This window comes from Poeciliopsis prolifica, unplaced genomic scaffold (assembly GCF_027474105.1).
Source record: "Poeciliopsis prolifica strain line A6 unplaced genomic scaffold, Auburn_PproV2 SCAFFOLD026, whole genome shotgun sequence".
In the NCBI taxonomy this organism is placed as follows: Eukaryota; Metazoa; Chordata; class Actinopteri; order Cyprinodontiformes; family Poeciliidae; genus Poeciliopsis; species Poeciliopsis prolifica.
The window spans coordinates 2167478-2187729 of record NW_026562401.1 but is presented as its reverse complement, the minus strand read 5'-3'; the positions used below and the strand labels follow the sequence as shown (position 1 = coordinate 2187729).

General features: G+C 37.7%; 1 protein-coding gene across 2 annotated transcripts; it reads left to right on the top strand.

Annotated features, from left to right (window-relative positions):
• Window positions 1-12208: 12208 nt before the first annotated feature.
• Window positions 12209-19447, top strand: steap4 (STEAP family member 4). 2 transcript variants are annotated; one of them, XM_055048026.1, is made up of 11 exons: window positions 12209-12848; window positions 13007-13240; window positions 14438-14545; window positions 14640-14710; window positions 14802-14889; window positions 15701-15979; window positions 16065-16159; window positions 16248-16358; window positions 16765-16807; window positions 16891-17055; window positions 18919-19447. In XM_055048026.1, the coding sequence occupies exons 2-11, from the start codon at window positions 13040-13042 to the stop codon at window positions 19174-19176; spliced, it is 1419 nt and encodes a 472-aa protein (XP_054904001.1). In that variant the 5' UTR covers window positions 12209-12848; window positions 13007-13039; the 3' UTR covers window positions 19177-19447. The 2 variants fall into 2 exon arrangements, with proteins under 2 accessions (XP_054904001.1, XP_054904000.1); XM_055048025.1 differs by having other exon boundaries at window positions 12930-13240.
• The last annotated feature ends 805 nt before the right edge of the window (window positions 19448-20252 follow it).

Sequence of the window (20252 nt, the reverse complement as noted above, 5' to 3'; positions counted from 1 at the left end):
CATTCCGCAAAGAATAATGATTTGGGAAATTAGTCACGGCTTTTACTGTTGATAGTTTGTATCAAAAATAATAATCAATTTGCCTTTTTAGTTTGTCAGAAAGTATGGCAACCAAATCTTGATCTTTGCCCTTTTTCTTTCCTTTCTCAATCTCACAAAAGTAGAGATTATAATTTGAATCACTCATCAAAACCCTTTTTTAAAACCCCGGCAGACAAATTCTTGATGAATGCTACCCTTTATTCTGTTTTAATAAAGGGTAGCATAAAGGTAGTTTGAATTCCTCACCTTCAGGTTTTTCCTTCACTTTTTTATTGTTAAAGCAGAATCAGTCATGTGTGTTCTGTCTATTTTTTTTATTTAATAACTGCAGAGTAGATATTAATTGAATAATATTACAATTTCTTTTGATAGCACTGATTACGTGTTCTTCTAATCTTTAGTTAAACCATTGGTTAATCCTTGTTTTGGTTTTAATTGTAATCCTGAGAAGTAGACTGAAGTATTCTCAGGCTTCCTTTCTGTGATAAGGATCACTTGATGTAATGGTCAACATTAAAAACCTCAGACTGTTTATGAGACTTTTTTTTGTATTATTTTTGTATATAAATAAATCTATGAATCTGCTGCCCATCACTTTGCTACTGATAAACCTAAATGTTCCCCCTGAGGGACGATAAAGGATAATTCTAATTCTTTTATTTCTTAGCTAAATCTCTTTAAAAAAGTAAATATACCACAGTAACTCATAAAAGCCATACTTTACCACCACTGTAATCAGCAACTAGCTGCATAATTTAACATGTAGAAGATGAATAAGTGATGGTTGAAGCATGTTTCAGTTTCATTCTTGAATCTTTGTCTGTCCCTTTACATACGCTCGTTGCATTTAAGTTTTTAGATCTTACAACTTTCTTCCTGTCACCCACTTTTCCGCTTTCTTCAGCTACCAAAAAACTTAGCAAAATGTCATAATCTGGTTAGAAGCACCAGACAAAAGGTGAGTGAAAATGCTGCTAGAGGCTAAAGAAAATGTTTTAAAGGCTTTGAGAAAGCCTGGAAATCTACTGATGGAGACCAATTTAAAAGATTACAAGAAGGTACGGCCTTGAAATCAATGCAATTAAATTTTGAGTTGGTTAAAAGTTAATTATGTGTGACAAAAATGAAAAGGAAGCTTAAAGTCTTTTTTTGCTTTAAGAATTAAACTAGTACTTTAGAGGCATGCCAGACTGTTTGCTACATGTTGAACTGATTAGAATCATTTAATAATCATTCACTGTTTATTCTGTTTGCAACGATGGATCATACAGAATCAAACAGTAGAAGAAAAGAAATCAAAATCCATGACCGTATCCTTTATAAGCTCATCAAAAAGCTGACAAGGAAACCCTTCAACTCCCTAAAATGCTCATTGTTAGGGGAGGATGCTTGTGAAACCTCTGCACCTCTATCACCAACCAAAGACACAAAAACTCTGTCTCCTGTGGAAATGAGTGCAGCCGTCTAAACCGAAACCCTGAGCACTGTCATACACTGATGGGGTACACAGCGTGCTCTCACACCACAGTGCACACTATCCAGAGTCCACCTCACTCCATCACTGTGACTGTGCCGACACACACACACATCATACACACATACATGCACAGAGACAGCCGAGCCAAGGTGGTAGACAGTCAGCAGGGAGATGGATGGAGGAGGTAAATAGGGGTGTCATGACAGTGTGATGGAATGAGGCAAAGGAGAATCCATCCTGTGTTTCCTGTAGCCTCTGTCCTGCTGCTGACAGCATCTTGAAATAGGGCCCTCTGTGTCTGTGTACACCTTTCTGTGTGCATGTGTGTGTGAATGAGTGCATCTGTTTTTTTTTTCTCTTTTTTTGTATGTTTTCTTTTTCTTTTCTTGTGTGTGTTTTGACTCCTCTCTGCGTGTCTGTGTGCTGTGGGTTTCCACAGCAATGGAAGCAGGATGAAAGCAGCCAGTGTGGAAAGAGATAACAAAAAGAGGAAAGAAAAAGAAGATGCTCCCTCAGGAAAATGAGACATCCTTTCTGTTTCGTTTTGATGCTCAGATCTGACTTGAACTAAAACCCCAGTGGGGTCAGTAAAGTGGTATTAGAATCCATGGGGTATTTTTCTGTTTTCTGAGTTGGGAGTACCTGGAGGTAATCATGTTAAGGATCTTGCTGCCAAACCCACAAGGGACGCAGCTGTAAACGTGTCGGAGATTTAGTGGACATTTATCCTTTACTAGCCGCCACCGAGAAATGCTTGGTATAATGTGTTAAGAATGCAAAGAAATCTGAAAGATTATTTGAGTGAGAAGGATTCAGTGGTAACATTGCCATCATTTTTGTGTCTGTCCACCTTCTTCCGCTGTCTGAACAATATCTGTGGAAAACAGATTCATTTATGCTGTGTGTTATTCTTTCCCTGACATCCTTTCCACTTTTATGACCAAGAATGACTGTGATGTTAATGAATTATTTGTGTTTGGCAGAAATGCCTATGCCCTCTTGAAGTGTGCATGCCAAAAGCAGCATCAGTCAAGCAGAAAAAAGGATTTAATGGAGCAGCTAAAAAGTGCAGATGAGTGAGACACCCTGCAGAGGCTGAAGCAAAATTTGGCTTCGGGCAGTACTGTAGGAATCAATAAGAGATTACTTTGTTGTGCAGTGCTCTAAGCAAATGGGAAAAAAAATGCCTTAGAGGCACCGGTGTGTAGGAGTTTTTGATCATTCACAATGGGCACATTTAAAATTAACAATAGAAATAATAGGGCTTTTGGTTTTATATTTTGTAGAAAAATATGCAGTAATATGACCCCAAAATATATATTTTAAGTGAGACCGTTACCTTTAGGGCTTTACACAAAATGGTTCAGTTATATGGCTGCAAAGAAAAGCCACTTTTCAATCCACTTTTATTCTTTGACCATCAGTCATTCAAGCTATCCATGTTTCATGATACTGTGTGTGGGGAAAAAAAATCACAGAACCAGTGACTGACAGCAATGCCATTACCTAGTGAAGGAGGCACTTTACCCCAGTTTACACTGAAACCTCTTCATCAACTCCTTTATTTGGTTCCCTCTTTCTGTTTGCCTGGTGGCATAAAATCTTGCAACGTGAATATGGCGTTGAGAGGCTTTTTTCATTATCAGAATGAAATATCAAAGTGAAAATTTTGGGGTGAAAATACTTCTGAACCGTGTACCAGCTTTTTTCAACATCTACATTCGGGTTTAGATGTCTGATAGATCTCAATGGAGGCCTGTTTAAGATGAAAATGAAGCATTTAAAAGAAAACAAAGACTGCCAGGACTACGTGGCTCGTACCTAAATACATTTATCAGGTGAACCACAAGACTTTTTCAAGTAATATCTACATTTAATATATCCGTTTTTAAGACGTTTGGTGTATTAGTTATAGTTTTATTGTTGTTATGACTGACTTGAAGGCTACCATTTACAATTAAACATAATATTTTTCTCAAATTGCTTGGAGGTGTATCAGTGCTGCACAATTTCTAATTTACTAAGAAACTTAGTCACACAGAATAGCTGATGCTGTATGAGGAAACCACAGTTTATGCAGGTCAGCTGAAAATGTTATTCCTATGAAAACATACTGACCTCCATCTATGGTGGCATCAAAAATAAGTATTTTCCTACTCTTTAGGTTAATAATCTGGTAATAATTATTGCTATTCTCTCAGTTTTGTTGAGGGTTGGCTTTGTCTTTATTTAGGCCAGCCAAAAATAAATGTTGAGCTTGTTAGCCCAGTAATAGCTGCCAACTCTCAACCATATTTACAGCTCAACAACATCTATATGTAACCATGTTTAACCTTTCATTTTCAACCACATTTTCATAGCTGTGAAGATAGACGGCACTATCTTAACAACTATAGTTCAATTCGATTCAGTTCAATTTTGTGTGGGGTTACATACCAAAATGGAAAACGCAAAAAGGTTTTCAAGCCTGGCACTAAAGAGTCTTGTGAAAGCAGATATTGTGGAACATGTCTGTCCTTTCTCTGTATCTGGCAAAACTCAACAAACAAAAGGAGGAGAATAGCCTGGAGAGATCAACAGAGCCAACCAACACAGGGACAGAAGACAAAAACACACACAGAGTCCTGAACATCACTCTACCTAATGACAGATGAGAGTATCCAATTAATCTAAACTGCAGTTTTTGGACAGAAACCAGATAACCAGATTAAACAGTAATTTACATTTTGTCTTCTAATTATAATTCAAAAGAACCTATTAGATTTCTTTTTTTTTCCATCTCAGTTTACTTATAACCTTGTGTCATTTATATTTTTGATTGATGTACTTTGCTGCCATGTCTCGCCAAATTAAAAAGGTTTCACAACTTTTAAATAGCATTTTGTGCTTGTCTGTTACGGCCATTTATAAATCTAAGCATGCAAACTTCTGACAGAAAAGTGCTGAAAGAGGAAGTGCACTTAACCCTCCTTCACTCTTAACTTTTCTGCTCCTGCCTGCATTTGTCTTCTGCGGTCGTAGCTTTTCCCACCCAGGGGATAAAGACCCTTCCAGTCTGCAGCTCACTGAAGCTTGTCTGGAGTAATTAGAATTAAAGTATTAGAGTTTAAAGGGAGGATTTGGGTGTGATTTTTATGAAGGAAAACTATATTCCAGTAATGCCCTGAGTTTTTATAGTTTTTAAAGTGATTCTCCATCTCAGACATTTGAATTAAATTCTGTTTACTTTTACAAAAAACAGGAAATCTCAGGAAACTTAAGAAAAAGTAAACAAATTAAATGTTGATGAAAACCTTACAAATCAGTCAAACTGCATCCTAATTTCAAAGACATGTATTATTGTATTTTAGAGCCAGAAACCCTCAAACTATTAAATGGATGAGACATAAAAGTTTTGCAAAAAAAAACTTTCTATTGTTTTTCAAGCCTAATAAGTTATTTTAAAATGCACTTCGCTGACACAGAAATGGCTTTTTTAGTCACTTCCTTAAAACCATAAGTGCACTTATATATATGGCTGTCACTTTTTATGGCTGTGGACAAAAAAAAAGAAAAAAATGTTAAGAATACATTTCTAAGCGAAATGTATTGAACTGGATTTGTGACCATTTCTTGACAACACACAAAGAAATGGACAGATAGAGTACTTTTGCTATAAAGTCTTCCTATTTGATAAATGGGGATGAGTTTTGTAGAAACAAAAAAATGAAGTGGAAACATTTCTCCTGATGTTCCAAATTGGATACTGCCTGTGTTGGAAAAGCTTTTGGCCTCACCGTTATGAACCCCAAACCCTGGATTTGAAATCTTTTGGACCAGGGACGTTGTTATCACTGATTGTTTTCTATGTGGACATCATTTTATGCATGAATGACTGAGTTCTGTTGTCAAATGTAATGTCATCAGCCCTCAGCATATCTTCGTGTGATCTTTACTATATTCAGTTGCTAAAATGAAAATGAATATAACTGTGAAACACAAGTCTAAATGCAAATGAAAAAGAAAAGTTGCAAAAATTAAAATATCAATTTTTAAATACAATTAAATCATTTAGGTAATTTTGAAATGTTAAGTGCCTTTTATAGGAACAGTTAAAGTATGAGTTAATTTTAATAGGATGTGAAAATGTGTTTGGTTTTCTAAAAAATAAAGCTAATGTTCACAGGTTTGTACGGGAAGAGTTTCTGTGTGTGAGTGAAAAGATGTCGTCATCTTGCCTCTCTCTTGTCAGTAACCTGGACTTCTCTCGATTAAAAATTAATTCACCCTTGTCTGCTGTCTGTCACTTTTCCATATCTCTTCTCTGGTTTCCTCCATTTTTTGTCGTCATCCCTCTCATATCCCTCTTATTTTCTTCAAGGTAGCTTTATATGTATATATAACACACTTTTTACACCGCAGCACTTTCGGAGCCCTCTCCTCCCATCTCATTCTCAGTGACCCCTCCCCTCCTTTTGAACATCTTTCTTCAGACAGTGTCCTCACAGGTAACACTCACCAAGAACTAATTAACTGTTGCTAAGTGAAGAAGGCATGAAAGACCTCACATCTTCAAACACACTGCACGTGACACTGAGCGTGTGCAACAACCCCAGCAGTTGAGAATCAAAGACAGGGGACCTTCCACATGGCTTATGCATTAATCTTAAATTGAGAAGAGTTGTAGCGATCTAATGATATCAGATTACAACAGCTGACATAGGCCATTAAGCTGCCAATGTGTGCTTGAGCGAGTGTATTCTGTGTGTATGCTCATCCTCCTAAGTCATTATCCTGTCTAGTAGCCGTTTTAACCTGGGGTCTCTCTGGTCTCCTGATCAGTTTAACCGCATTAACTCCCATTAAGTTTAATTACCCTCCTCATTACAAACATTGCAATTTGCGTATTCTTATATTCTAAATGGCAGAATGGGCATTAGGTGAAAGTCTGCTCTGTCCTACCCAATTTGTTACCAATAACTATGAGCTTTTGCATGTTTTATTGAAAAAAGGAAAAGATGTGAAAGCCGAGTTGCCACCTGAAAGCAATTGAGCCACCTGACAGCTTCTGCAAGCTGAAAAGATAGCCTGTAATTCCAAAGAAAACATTTTTTGAGGGTTGAAGGTCTCAAAAAAAAAAAAAAAAAGAAACTACCAGAGAGGGAGGCCCTGGAGTGACAGCATGACACAAAGTCAACTATAATTATACACGACTTTCAGAGTGAAATATTCAGCAGTGTGTGGTCATGGACTGATAAATTATAGATTCTCTACCACCAGGACTTCTGTTCAAGAGCGGGATTTGATGTTTCAAGGGCCAAGACTGGATGGGATCTGGAACAAAACAGTGAGAGAGAAGCAGAAAAAGCACTGAATGGTGTTATTAAAGACAACAGGAGGGGGGCAGCAGATTGGTTTCGAACAGCAGGAAGTGAAGTTTATTCTGAAACTCACTGAAGTCTGGAGCACCCAAGGTACATGAAAGATGAGTGCTGCTCACTCCTGGCTTACAACCTTAAAAATTTACTTTTTTTTTCTCTGATAAATGTTTTATTCTAGAATTCAAAATGTAAATGTTTTGGCCCAAACTGTTTAAAAAATGTATTAAAGGTTATATTTTCATGTTTTTTGCAAATTTAGACATTTGCTGTGCAGCTCTTTTAGTTTGCCGTTATTTTTGCTTTAAACTGTCTAGCTACTGACCTCGTCGGTCAAACGTCAGTTCTGAGGTGGTTGAATTGTCTTATTGGTTGCAATGGTATGGCTTGGAACAACTTTATCATTTCAGGCATAAAAGCACTGCTCTTTCTGCCCAGGCCGGTGGTGAGTCAGGAGTTGGTGTGGTGAGCGTTGGTGATAGTGTCACTTAGCTTCACAAATGTCTGATTTATTTGCAATGTGAACAAGGAATGAAATGTGTCCCCTCTGCTCTGACTATTAGCAAAGGTATGTTACTGTGCTGTTGAAACGGGAGAAGCTAATAGCCCCTCTTCCTGCTCGCTCAAGACAGGCATATAGAGAAACTTTTCTGGAGACTTTCTATTCCAGAAAAGTCTCCAACAACACAGAAGAGTTGCTAGATTTATGACCGGTTGAGTCGGAAAACTGAAAAAATATTGACTCAAAATAAGAACAGAATGGTTAAGGTCATACTTCTTCTAACAAGTAGCAACTAATAGCAAGCAGTAGGGAATACTGTAAACAACTGTTCAGTTGAAATTTGGAAAATGTAGGTCCTTTCCTTTCAGGTCAGCTAAATTAAATAAGTAATTGCATTTCAAACCAGTTCACTTTGATTTAATACCATTGAACTGTATTTATTGAATGTCAGTTAATTGTGTTCAGTGTTCACAATTCAACTTATTTGAACTTTTGTGCCGTTTTGCACATTTTTCATGCAAAATATCAATTGAAAAGCTTAGATATTAAAAATTTTTAAACTGATTTTTTCGTGCATTATAAAAGTTATGCTCAGAGCCTCCAACTAAAGATGAGGTAAGGATAAGAACTTGCAGTCAGAGCTCGTCTAATATTACATAGACACACTAAGTGCAATGACGACTATAACACAATCTTCCATTCTAGTTTTATTATGGTTGTGATTAGGACTCGTATAAAGCTGAGACCATATCCTGATGATGATCTGCATTGCTGGAAACACAAGAGCCAGGATGAGTGGGATTGGAAGGATTCACATATATGTATTAGAGAGAGAAAGGTGATGTGTGCTACAAGGAAAGATTGGATGTGATCCATTAACTTTACAGTCCATTCATTGTGTACCAGAGCAGCACAGGTCAGCAGGGAGGATTCACTGTAAATCTCTTCAACATCACCATGATGGACCAGAGTGGTGGGACAGAGAGTGTTTGCAGTAAGGAGAAGCACAGCTTGCAGTATCATTCCCAAGTCCTTCCAAAGCAATTTTAAGTTTCACTACTGGTATCATCTGCTGCAAATTAGACAGCTGGACTTTAATGCCTTATGATATTAATGTTTACAAAAAGGGGCTTTGACAGCCTGATCACACCCGAGCAACATTATGAATGTGTTACTTGTTTGTTTTTCAGCCAAATCATTTCCTTTGTGCTTCTGCCAAGGGAAATGATTTTAGACGTGGCCTTTCTAGCTGTGCTGGCTTATGGCCCAGAAAGGAAAATATGACCTAACATGAGCGTTGAGAAAGTTCATACGAGGACATTCAGCACCTTAAGGGGAAAAGAACCCAAAACAGCAGGCACGTTCTGCCTTCAGAGAGAAAGAGGGAGAGAGAACAAAAAAACAACACATGGGATCTTCACAAACTGAAAAAAAAAAGATTATTAGGATAAGAATTATAATTTAATAAGGAAATAAAACACAATCTATGCATTTATATGTTTGCAAAGGTCAATTGATTTACACAAATTATTTTGTGGCATGTAAATTTTCCCTTAAAAATCTTGCTTGACGTATATTCATTTACTCAAAATTCCACCTTGGAGCTTCAGTCTCCAAGCCAAGTTCTTTCCCCACAGCCTCCCCTCCCCACCAGATTAGCAACAACCACAATTAGCAAACGCCTGGTAGAAATGCACATCCGCTGAGCTTATTATACCAACAACAAGATTCCTATGAATGTTGTAAACAGCATCACAAGACATGCTGGAAAAACATTGTTGTGATGATGTTCTGAGGGAAGAGTGCTGGAAACGGTAGGAGGCTCTTAAAGAGACAGAGGCCAATTTCTCAGTGTCAGATATGGTTATGATGTGAAGTCAAATTTCTTTTAAGTAGTTTTCACTTATACAGCATTTCCATAACAACTAAGAGCAACATGGTGACTTTATTGTGCTATAAGGTGGCGCCAAATGACAGGGAACTACATATTCCCCTCCCTTTGAGGCTATTCCTGCAGCACTTGCCATTAATCCCTTGTGTAAAAGCAGAACAAGCCGGAAGCAAGCCTGCAACGAGCCCACATGTGTTATTTTGCTGCCTGCCATTTGTGGTGGAGGAGAAGAGTGTGCCCTGAGTACCAGAGTTGGCAATCTCTGATGATGGGCACACAGCAATATACATCATATGGGAGACTTCAAAGAAGACTTCTTATGGCGTTCAGTCAATGACAGCTTTCTTCTTGACACTTTTCCACAAATAAGTCTAGATTTGGGAAGTACATTACTAACAGCTGTCCTATCAAGCAGTTTTCCCACCAGAGCTGTGGATCTGGTGGGAAAATTGATTTTGTTGAGAGGCATTCATGTATAGAGTGTAAAGGCCACTTTTGTTTTACTCCACAATTAAGCTCTACTTCCTGTTAGGTTTCCAAATAAAATTTCCAAAACCAGATGTAAGTTTATTTTTGTAAATATGACAAAATGTGAATGGAGGATTAATACTTTTGGAAGACAAGAGCTACGTCCTTTTGCCCTCCCATGCAACCATGGAAGAAATGGACACACTATATATCCAAAGTAAAAATGCACAAAACAAATTAAAAAATTAGAAGAAACAGCTGAAATGGGATTCTGTCTTACAGCAAAACACGTCCTACCTCTTAAAAGGTGTTACTGAAACATGGTAATGAATGGTAATCAATTCCTGTGTTGGTGTAAAGGTCAAAGATATATAGAAAGCAGGACTTCACTGTAAGCCTCATTTCAAGCACTAGAATGCATTAGCATCTACTTTGTAGCTTTCATGCATTTTGCTTATACAACCAGATATTGAGCCATATGAAGCCAATCAGGGTAATGGCTGGTGCCTGGGAAAACTGGACAGTCCAATCATCACCCTCGCCTGAGAAAGTCTGTTTCCATACTTGACATTTGATATTTGATTGCTGCCTCCTCTCACTTTTGTTTTGATAATCAAAAAAATCCCACGCTGTTTTAGGCCAGATTGTTTAGAGTACTGCCATGCAGCTGTTATGCTTGCTGAAATTTATCTTTTTTGTTCAGGCCTGAAAGAGCTTTTTCTGGTTGATCTTGTGATTGGCTTCATAAGGCAATGAACTTTAGGTCATGACTGTATGTTTACTCTATGTGGAGGAGGAGAGAAAGTCATTGTACCATATACCAGACCAGCCTGATTTATTTCAAGCAACACAGTCCTTGCTGTGCTTTTCTTCTTCTTTATTGATAGAATAAGACATTTTTGTGGTTCTTGTTATTTTTGTGAGCTGTATTTAAAATGGAGACTGTTGAACCTTTTGTGCAAGGAAAATAATATCTAATATTTATTTCACTATTGCTGAAAACAAAGCAAACAGAAAAGTTATTGTTCACTAAGGAGTAAATATCAGAGCCGACGACTGTTGATCTTTTAGAGCGATGTTTACATCAAACTGAAAAGCGTTATATGGGTGACAACATTACATGAGACAACAAAACACATCTACTAAAATGAATGGATTGTTTTTGTCAAAAACACCTTTAAAATGGGAGAACGCTGATGGGAAATGTGGTCTCACACAGGAAAGAATGAAGTGAGCACTCTTAGTTTTTCTTAAAGAGTTGTTGGAAACACTTTTGACCCTAAGATAATGAAATGATTGGACACTTTGGGTCAAGGAAAGGATCAATCTAAAACTAAGAGACAAGGACACAACATAGTTCATTCTAAAGACTCAACACCATCACCAGCAGTCAGACCACCGGCTTACAATTAAAAAGAAAAATGTGTAAGAAAATGTGTTTCACATTAGTTATAACAGCATATCAGTACATCAGATGATTTCCAATGAGTCGTGGGTTTGAAGCAAAATAATTATTGTTCCTTCTTGGAGTGTTGGCACATACACATGCGCATTTGTGTCAGAAGCAGACAAAAATTGACGTGGGTTGCCACAGAGTGCCTTCAAATCCTTGGCTATGGTGCCGTTTATAAGGTCTACAAGCTACTACTCCCAAATTGTTTTCCTAAACCATTGGAAATGTTTTCTCTCTGTGAAGACAGATTGCAGCTGAAGATTAGCTATCACTACCTTATATTCCTGTGGACTTTGTATTATGAATTGATGCCCAAGTTAAGTGTTCATTCACAGTGTCATCACTCTTCTACAACTCCTGGGAGCTTGTTTAGTCTCCTTGTGTTTGCTTTGTCAGGTTTTTCCACATTTTTTGGCTTTGGACTTCAATCCCAGCCATTATTGAAAAAATAAATGTTTAAAATGATGCCTTATGACTTTGCCAACATGTGTTTTAACTTCCACCAAATGCACTAATGTGTTTTTTTTTTCTTTACACAAATGTGTGAAAAAAACACATTGCACAAATGTTTACTGGCCACTGACTAAGGCAACAGAGCACAAAGTGTAATTACAGTTCAGGGCAGATCAAGAGATCTGTGGTTCACCTTGGCTCTGAACACCAGAGCTATTCTCATCCTGTGGGAGCAAAAGAGGAGTTTACAGGCAAAGGCCAACTTGAGTTACAGGGCTAAGAACATTAATTACTCATAGAAAGCAACATAAGTGTGCAGATTAGATTGTAATTGGTGGGTTTTCCTGCAAACTCCATGATTCTGCTGACCAATGCATCAGTGGCTGATTATAGGACTGGGTTCTTTTGCTCCAAGTGCACCACAAATAACATCTTGCTAATAAAACATGTGTGCTATTTGTTTCGCCCTCTTGTCAAAGTAATTATGAGCTTGGGGCAGGCCATGTGGATTTCATGTTGGACTGAAACTACATGGAGAGGAAGGGCAGTTGCAAGCACCCCAGCACATTGTGTTTGCATGCTGTGACCTGGAATTTGCTTTGATTGTATGTTTTTGAAGAGCTCAGTGTCACTGATCCACAGCCAGAGATGGCAGGCAAACCCATTTTTTGTCTGAACAACAGAGCTGCACTTACTTTCAAATTAGAACATGTTCAGAGTTTTGCTTCATTCATACTTGACTTTTTGACAGCTGAAAACTGTTGCATTTTAAAATGTGCAAATATCTAAAAATCCCATCTTGCTATGATTTTCACCATCTAAATAGAATCTATTTACAATAGTGATTTTGTAAAATTGGAAAGAACCAAAACATCTGGGCAGGCAGTTGGAAATGAAAATGTTCTTTCCCATTGTCGCATAACATCTCAGAGATTATTTTCTCACTTCCCAGAAGGCCACAAAAAAATCATTTCCAGTTTTTCCTGCTAAACAGAAACACACTTGTATGCACACGCAGAAAAAATAAAACATAGCTCATAACTAACAGTTTTGCCAGTACTTGCACAGATGGCTATCACCTTTATCCCTGGAGTTTCCAGACTTTACACACAGCCCATTCTGAACTGGGAGGGGGTGGGTAAGTACAAAAACTGCCTCAAGACCTAAAGTTCCTTCAGCTCCTGCACTTTCCCAAGACAAACACGGTAAGCTGCCAATTCAAAGGCACATTCCGTTTTTTTCTACATCTGTCTTTAATACAGACACTTTACTGTCTCACATTTCAGTTCAGCTGCCCCTGAAAGAAGAGCCACCAGTAGGAATAATTTGTTCTGTCAAATCCACACGACATATCTTGTGTTAGATTGCTTCCACGTCGCCAGACAAGCAGTGCAGCATGTCGGAGGAGGTGAAGCCAGAGAGCGTGTCGCTGTATCCTGCGAGTGCTGCAGCCACCCCTGAACAGGAGACGGTGTGCATCTTTGGGACGGGAGACTTGGGGCGCTCTCTGGGTCAACGTCTACTGCAGTCTGGTTATAGGTTGGTGTATGGGAGCCGGAGACCTCACAGCTGCGGCCCCATTCCTCCAGGAGCTCAGGTATGTGCTACATTGTCCGGTGTGGACTGAGCAAAAAATATTATATTGTACTGTGTTTTGTTGAGGTTTTGTTTTTGGTTAAATTTAAAGTGCAAAGTCTCTTTTGTCTTTTCATTAACTAAACAATGTTACTGATTGGTTGTGTGTAGACAGGCATTAGCACAGATGATGCATGGGTACAGTGTGATGCAGACTGTTCTCATCTTTTATATCACATATGAACACAAACTTGACACATTCTGGTGTGCTGAGAATATAATTCGTTTCCAAATGTTTTCATAAAATTCTGTCATAGTGAATACTAAGTCTTCCTTTTCAGTTTCTTGGGGGGGATTTAAGCCTAAAGAGGAAACGTATATCAGATCTTTTAATGGCAGGCTGAACAGCATAAATCAAATTTGTCTATCAATCAGAACCAGGCTGTTGTCACATGGGCTCCTTAGCCAGATGTTTGATGTCTTTCAAAGTGACCTCTGTCTGACTGGTGTACCACATTTCATCAAATCTGTATGTCAGTGCATTTGACAGACACATCATGTTGAGCCAAAGAAGGCAGGAAAGTGGACACATACATGCTACAATGTGTAGCATCCTTATTTATTTCCACAAATGCAGTGATCTTATGAAAAATAAATACGTATTCATATTCTGTGCATGCGAGTCCCAGTGACAATCTCTGGGGATGGGCTGATGAAATTGAAGGCATTTTCCCAGCCAATTTGGTTAATTGCAGTTAATGATTGAACAACAAAGGGTGAGGCTTTTCATATTCACAAAAAGTTATTATTGTGTGATTTGATTCAATATATTTGATCAATATTCAAGTGTGATATAAAAAAAAAGAAAAAGCAAATGAAACCTGCAGGGAGGAAAACACATTTTTGAGATGATGTACCCCAACTCCCCAACTTTCTCCAGGGAGAAATGTCTCACACAAGAGTGTAAGAAAATGGATGGATGGAAAACACTTTTTCACAGCTCTGTAACTTCCAGCAGTTCTTCATGGCGTAGTCAAATATTCACCAGTGTGCCACTCTTTTGAGAAATTTCTATGTCACGCAAATATCCATGTGTTTGAACAACTCAGTTAATTTACTTCAGATAAATGACACCCACGAAAACAACAGAAGAACCAGATGCACCTTTGTGTTTTTGTGCTTGACGGTCGTCTCGTGTTTGTGTGTCTGACTTGTACAGGTGATGAGCCACGATGCAGCGGCGCAGTCAGCCAGTTTGGTCTTTGTTTGTGTTCACAGAGAACATTATGACTTCCTGGAGGCACTAGCACCTCAACTCAATGGGAAGGTACCTAACTGTGCAATCACATCATGTTGTGCATCATTAGTGTTGTTTATTTTCTGACTTTTAAACCACTTTCCCGATTTTTATTTGCTGCAAGGTGGTTGTGGACGTTAGCAACAATCTCAAGAAGAATATGTATCCAGATGCCAACGCTGAGCATCTGCAGAGGTAAGTGGAGATTAGGTGGTGTCTTATGGATGTGGTCAGAGCTTCTGTGGCTGGCAGAGCATGAAGCTAAAGTTTGTTATTCACTCTCCAGGTTAATCCCTGGGGCCCATGTGGTGAAAGCATTTAACACCTTGTCAGCCTGGGCTCTTCAGAACGGACCTTCAGATGCCAATAGACAGGTACTGGATCTGTTGTGACACTAACAAGTTTCTCTGTGGAAAATAAAAAAATAGACCCAGTCTTTTTCTTCTCCTGCTCATCAAAAATGCAGTATTTCTCTTTTCCTGGTGTGATCTTTTATTTCAGTTTTAGCGACTTGTTTGTTTGACAGATTTCTTATTCCATCAGAGAAAAACAAGTTTTTCTTTTTCCGAGTTCTCTGATGTGTTTGCACAGTGGGTGCTACTCAAGACGGGAAGAACTTCAGTCTAAATTATAATCACACACTTTGAAACATTCATCAGATCACATTTAAGGAAAAGAATGTAAATTTAGGTAGTCAACCTAATGTCTTTGCTCTGAAAGCCACCTGTGATGTGTCTTTGAATCAATGAACTCCATCGTCTCTCAGATCTAAGCTCAACATCACAAGTTTTGCTCTCTCTCTGTAGTGCAAAGCTGCAGCACATGTTTTTTTTTCCTGCTTTGTTTTGATCTGTTTGTTAGGTCTCAGAGGATGGTAAAAAAAACACACACACAAGTGTTTGCATGTTTATGCATTGGGGTGCTCTGTATTTGGGGCACCATCAGCAACATCACAAGGTGTTAACTGAGCATTGTTGCTTGATACCTGCTTTCCTCACCTAAATTTAGTATTAGAAGCCATGCTGTCTTTGTTCACTTTCATATTCATTTCTCCAGAGTCAAACACATCCTTTCATCAATGTGTGTACACATGCATATGTGCATAAATATTGCATTAACATGGCTGAGCACTACGTTTCTGACACAGGAGATTTTTAGAGTTGTATGAACCTTTTCATGCTCCAGGTGTACCTGTGTGGAAACAATCCTGAGGCTAAGCAGGCAGTGGCAGTGATTTCCACCAAACTGGGCTTCACTGTTCAGGATAGAGGGTCTCTGTCTGCAGCCAGAGAGCTGGAGGACTTCCCCCTGCAGCTGTTCCCCGAGTGGAGGCTGCCCATGCACCTCACCATTGGCCTCACTGCCTTCTTCTTCTTCTATCTTCTCACCAGAGATGTCATCTATGCATATGTTAACGAGGGGAAAGACATCTCCTTCAGAATCATGATGTCTCTGGCTAACAAGGTGATTATACATTTTTACAAACAGCATGTTTTCTTTAAAGCTACTAAGCCTGAACTAGAAGGTTTTCGTTTTTCTTCTTTTCCAGGTGTTTCCAAGTGTATCTCTCATCTTGCTGTCTCTCTGTTATCTGCCTGGAATCATAGCTGGCTTCTTTCAGCTCTACAGAGGAACCAAGTACAAGTAAGAACAGGATATTGACCAACATGCAAACTCTCTAAAGATATACAGGAGAAAGCATGTTTGATAACATACAAAATGTTTGTTTTAGGCGTTTTCCTGACTGGTTGGATCGCTGGATGTTGTGCAGGAAACAACTAGGTCTGATTGCTCTGGCCCTTGCTTCCCTGCATGTGATTTATACTCTAATCATCCCTATTAGGTAGGTAATAATCCATATAAATATCCCTATTGGGAAAGTTCCTTTCATTGAAAAATGTTTCATTGCATTGTACAAAAGGTATGACAATCTATATCTATATCTCTACCTCTACCCTAAATCTTTAGGTGTTTCCATAGCAACTCCAAATAACCCCTTTTTCATACAAAGCATTGTTAGTCAACTTTAGATCTCCTTTAATGTGTACTCAACTTAAAACAAATTGATAACAAAGAATAAAAAGTCCATCTGGTTAACATTCGACAGATTTCATTGTCACAAAAATCATTTATTCTTCTCACAATGTGTTCAGATAAATTGCATCTATGAAAGATAGAAAGTGTTTTTTTTTTTTTTTTGTTCCTAATTTGAAACGTTTTGTTCAAAATAATGTGTTTTTTGTACTCAGGTATTATGTAAGATTCAGACTTGCTGGAAATACCATCTCACAGGTAAAATATTTATGAAACATTTCTTTGATTTTACCTGTGGAGTTGCAATAAACATTTTTATTTTTATTTTGTTTCACTTTCAGATCAAGAATAACAAGACATCTTCATTTGATACAACCATGGCATGGAGGACTGACTCATACTACTCCATAGGGGCTCTGGGATTTGGCCTGTATCTCCTTTTGGGAATTTCCTCTCTCCCTTCTGTCAGCAACGCTCTCAGCTGGAGAGAGTTCAGCTTCATTCAGGTGAAAACTTCTATGTTTGTCTTACGTATACAGAACAGGTTTTTCTCAATGGGATTCAGTGTCTTTGACCACAATCACACGTAGATACTAGGTTTTACTTAAACTATGTAAGTATTAATATTTAGCTTGAGCAAATAATGAACAAAGGGGGAATTACTTCACACACAATGTCAGGTTGATTTGGATGACTTCTTCCCTTTAGTAAAAGAATTTTTTTGTATCTACTCTTATTTATTTATTTTTTGTCTAAAACCAAGATTAGTTTTAAAGATTGTAAATATTTCTGATACAAAAATGTTTTTCACTCGACAGTAAATGTGAATCATCTGTTTTAAACTTGATATGGCAGCTTCACTTTTTGGATTACATATAAGCTGCTATGTATATAAGTAAAGTACCGAACAATTAAACACCTCAAATGACACAACTAAGAAGAAGTTGTATCACAAACTACCACCAGACGCCCCAAAAGCTTGGATATTACATGTTTTGAGTGTGTTGCATTCATAAACTTTCCCTCTTGGTCTCAAATTATTTCAAGGCAAATTGAATGTAATCCAAATAACTTTTCATTCAATGCAGAAATGCTAAAAATATGTTTTCTTACTTTGTGCCCACTTGTACAAAGTACAATTTGCCACAAATGTTTTGGTTCAATTGTTCAGCTGATATAGAAATTCAAAGACAGAATCCCGATCCTGAAAAAGGGATATGATGCATTTTCCAGAAAAAGAGCTTTGACTAACACTCAGGCCGTGACTGATGGACACAACTGTGCTTCAGCTCAGATGGAAAATGGTTACATCATGCAGATGTCTATTCCTAACTTCCTGTTGGATGAAATTCAGTGAATATTTTTCTTTGCCCTTTTCCAATTTTTCTGTTGGAAGTTTATCTTTTTTCCTCATGTTGACCATTGAGAGTAAGCACAGTGCAGGAAATGAACTCATTCATAAATGTATTTGGGTCAGATCAAGCTCATTTTCTCACTCCACCCTACTCCTTATCTCCAGCCCAAATTAGAGCGACTCTAAATGTTAAGTTATTCATCAAATGTAATTTAGGAGCACACATTATCCTGAGCTACAGTCCTAAATTTTTCTTTGTGTAGATCGTACTTCATGTAAATCTCCAGGGACATTTCTGGGATTACCTCTATAAAACTCAGACATGTTGGTGCAAATGTCTCAGTAAAGGTCACCTTGTTACTTGGCATTCTTATCCTGGGACACTACGAAGCTGTGGGGGAGTCAACAAGACTGAAAATGTTAAAATATATAAAATTTATAAAATTATTGATCAACACAGTAACAGCACCATTAATAGTAGTACTACTTGCAATTCCAGTTGAAATAAATTACATCAGTTTGCATTTCTAATTGATCGCAGTTTGTAGATACAGTTAAATAGTAATGTCTGGCTTTCTTCTACTCAGGTGAAATGAACGTTCATTTCTTTTTAAGAAGAGTACTAGGCTTGCTACTAGGCTGGATGAGAAATAAAGTTTATCATCATCACCCAGTAAGCTGAGTGGAAGGAAAATATCTCTAAAGCTCACTGTCAAGATATCTGCAGAAAAGAGTGGCATGTCTTTTAGAAAATTAAAAATGCAAAAGAATTAAACTTTATAGTTAGAACAACATGACAAATCTCACCAGACGCAAAGTCAATCTTTGCACAGAGCTGCTACATCTCCATATATAAGTCCTTGATTAAATTCACATTGAGTAAGTGTCTATAAATTAAATATTTGGTATCACTTTCCTAAATTTCTCAGTCTGAGTTTAAACAACTTGAATAAAAAAAATAATTACTTGACTCTATACTAACATGATGACGTTTCTTTGTTTTTCTGTTTTCCAGTCCAAGTTGGGATACCTGACATTGTTCTTCTGCACCTTTCACACCTATCTGTACGGTTGGGACAGATTTCTGTACATCTCGCAATACAAATGGTTCACTCCTCCCGGCTACATGCTCTGCTTGGTGGTGCCCACCCTGGTGCTGGTGTTCAGACTGCTTCTTCTTCTGCCTTGTGTGGATAAAAGCCTCAGCCGCATTCGGCAGGGCTGGGAGAGGACGGATCCTGAGAACGACAGCAAGAAGTCACTGTTAGCGTAGGATTGTCCCAAACTGTCACAGACTTACATAGAAACATATTTTCGTCCGAGAGCACTCTAAATGTAATTTAACCACTTCAGTTTTAATAATGCAAAACAAAATAGTGCACAACAATAAAAGCCTGTGGTAAGTGTTACCATATTTACATCCACAGTTTGAACACCTTCACTTTGTGTTTTGTAAGTATTTTTTTTATCAATTATTAAGGAATAATTTTATATAGCCAATGTTATGGGAGCAAACAATAATAAAAAAAAAATAACACATGAAACCGGCATTTTATTGTTTTTGTACTTAATTAAATTTTTGAATTTTTCTTCCCAAATCCAAGCAAAAATAATAGTTTTGTTATTGTTGAACAGCAAAAATAAACTATTTACAATACCAGCATTATTGCTATTGCAGTATTATAAAAAATGATCATAGCTACATGACCGCTCCCAGCCATTTTGGTAGCTAGAGCACAAATGCTACCGAATGGGAACTGGCAAATACTCCATTTTCAGTGCATTTCTCTATATTTTCTGAGGGAAAAGCCCCACAAAGTCAAATGTTTTGAATGGGATTCAATGTAGAAAACAAAGCATAGTTAATTAAATGTAACAACAGGTCTTAGAAGAAGAGCAACTGATTTTACAAGCTCTACTTGTTTGATGAAAACCCCTTTACAGAGGCAACTCACCCGTATAGTCATGACAAGTTTTGTTTTCTTGGGGAAGATTAATGATGAAGAGATTATTAAACCCAGAAAATCCTCAGAGTCAGCAGAACTTTTTCATATTAAACAATAATTTTAGATTAACAGTGCTGGTTTGGAATGAGTATTTCTTAAAGCAAGAGGGGCGAAACAGTTGAACATGGGATCATTTTTCATGTCTCTGTTGCTTTTATACTTATCATTTTTTGTGTAAGTATATCATTGTTGCTGCAGTGAATAGCAATGGAACAATAGAAAGAGAATAAACACAAGTAATTGGATAAAGAAAAAAAATCAGTTTTTCAGATATGATCTATCCTTGTGTCTCCAAGAATTACTGCAAAACCGACAGACTTAAATTCCCCATATAAAAAGCAAC

What these genes read in the sequence shown, in the direction of transcription:
- steap4 (XM_055048026.1), top strand. Translation starts at nt 13,040, where the DNA reads ATGTCGGAGGAGGTGAAGCCAGAGAGCGTGTCGCTGTATCCTGCGAGT. An exon ending in TACAGAGGAACCAAGTACAA is followed by an intron (nt 16,160 to 16,247) that starts GTAAGAACAGGA and finishes TGTTTGTTTTAG; the next exon opens with GCGTTTTCCTGACTGGTTGG. An exon ending in GAGAGTTCAGCTTCATTCAG is followed by an intron (nt 17,056 to 18,918) that starts GTGAAAACTTCT and finishes TCTGTTTTCCAG; the next exon opens with TCCAAGTTGGGATACCTGAC.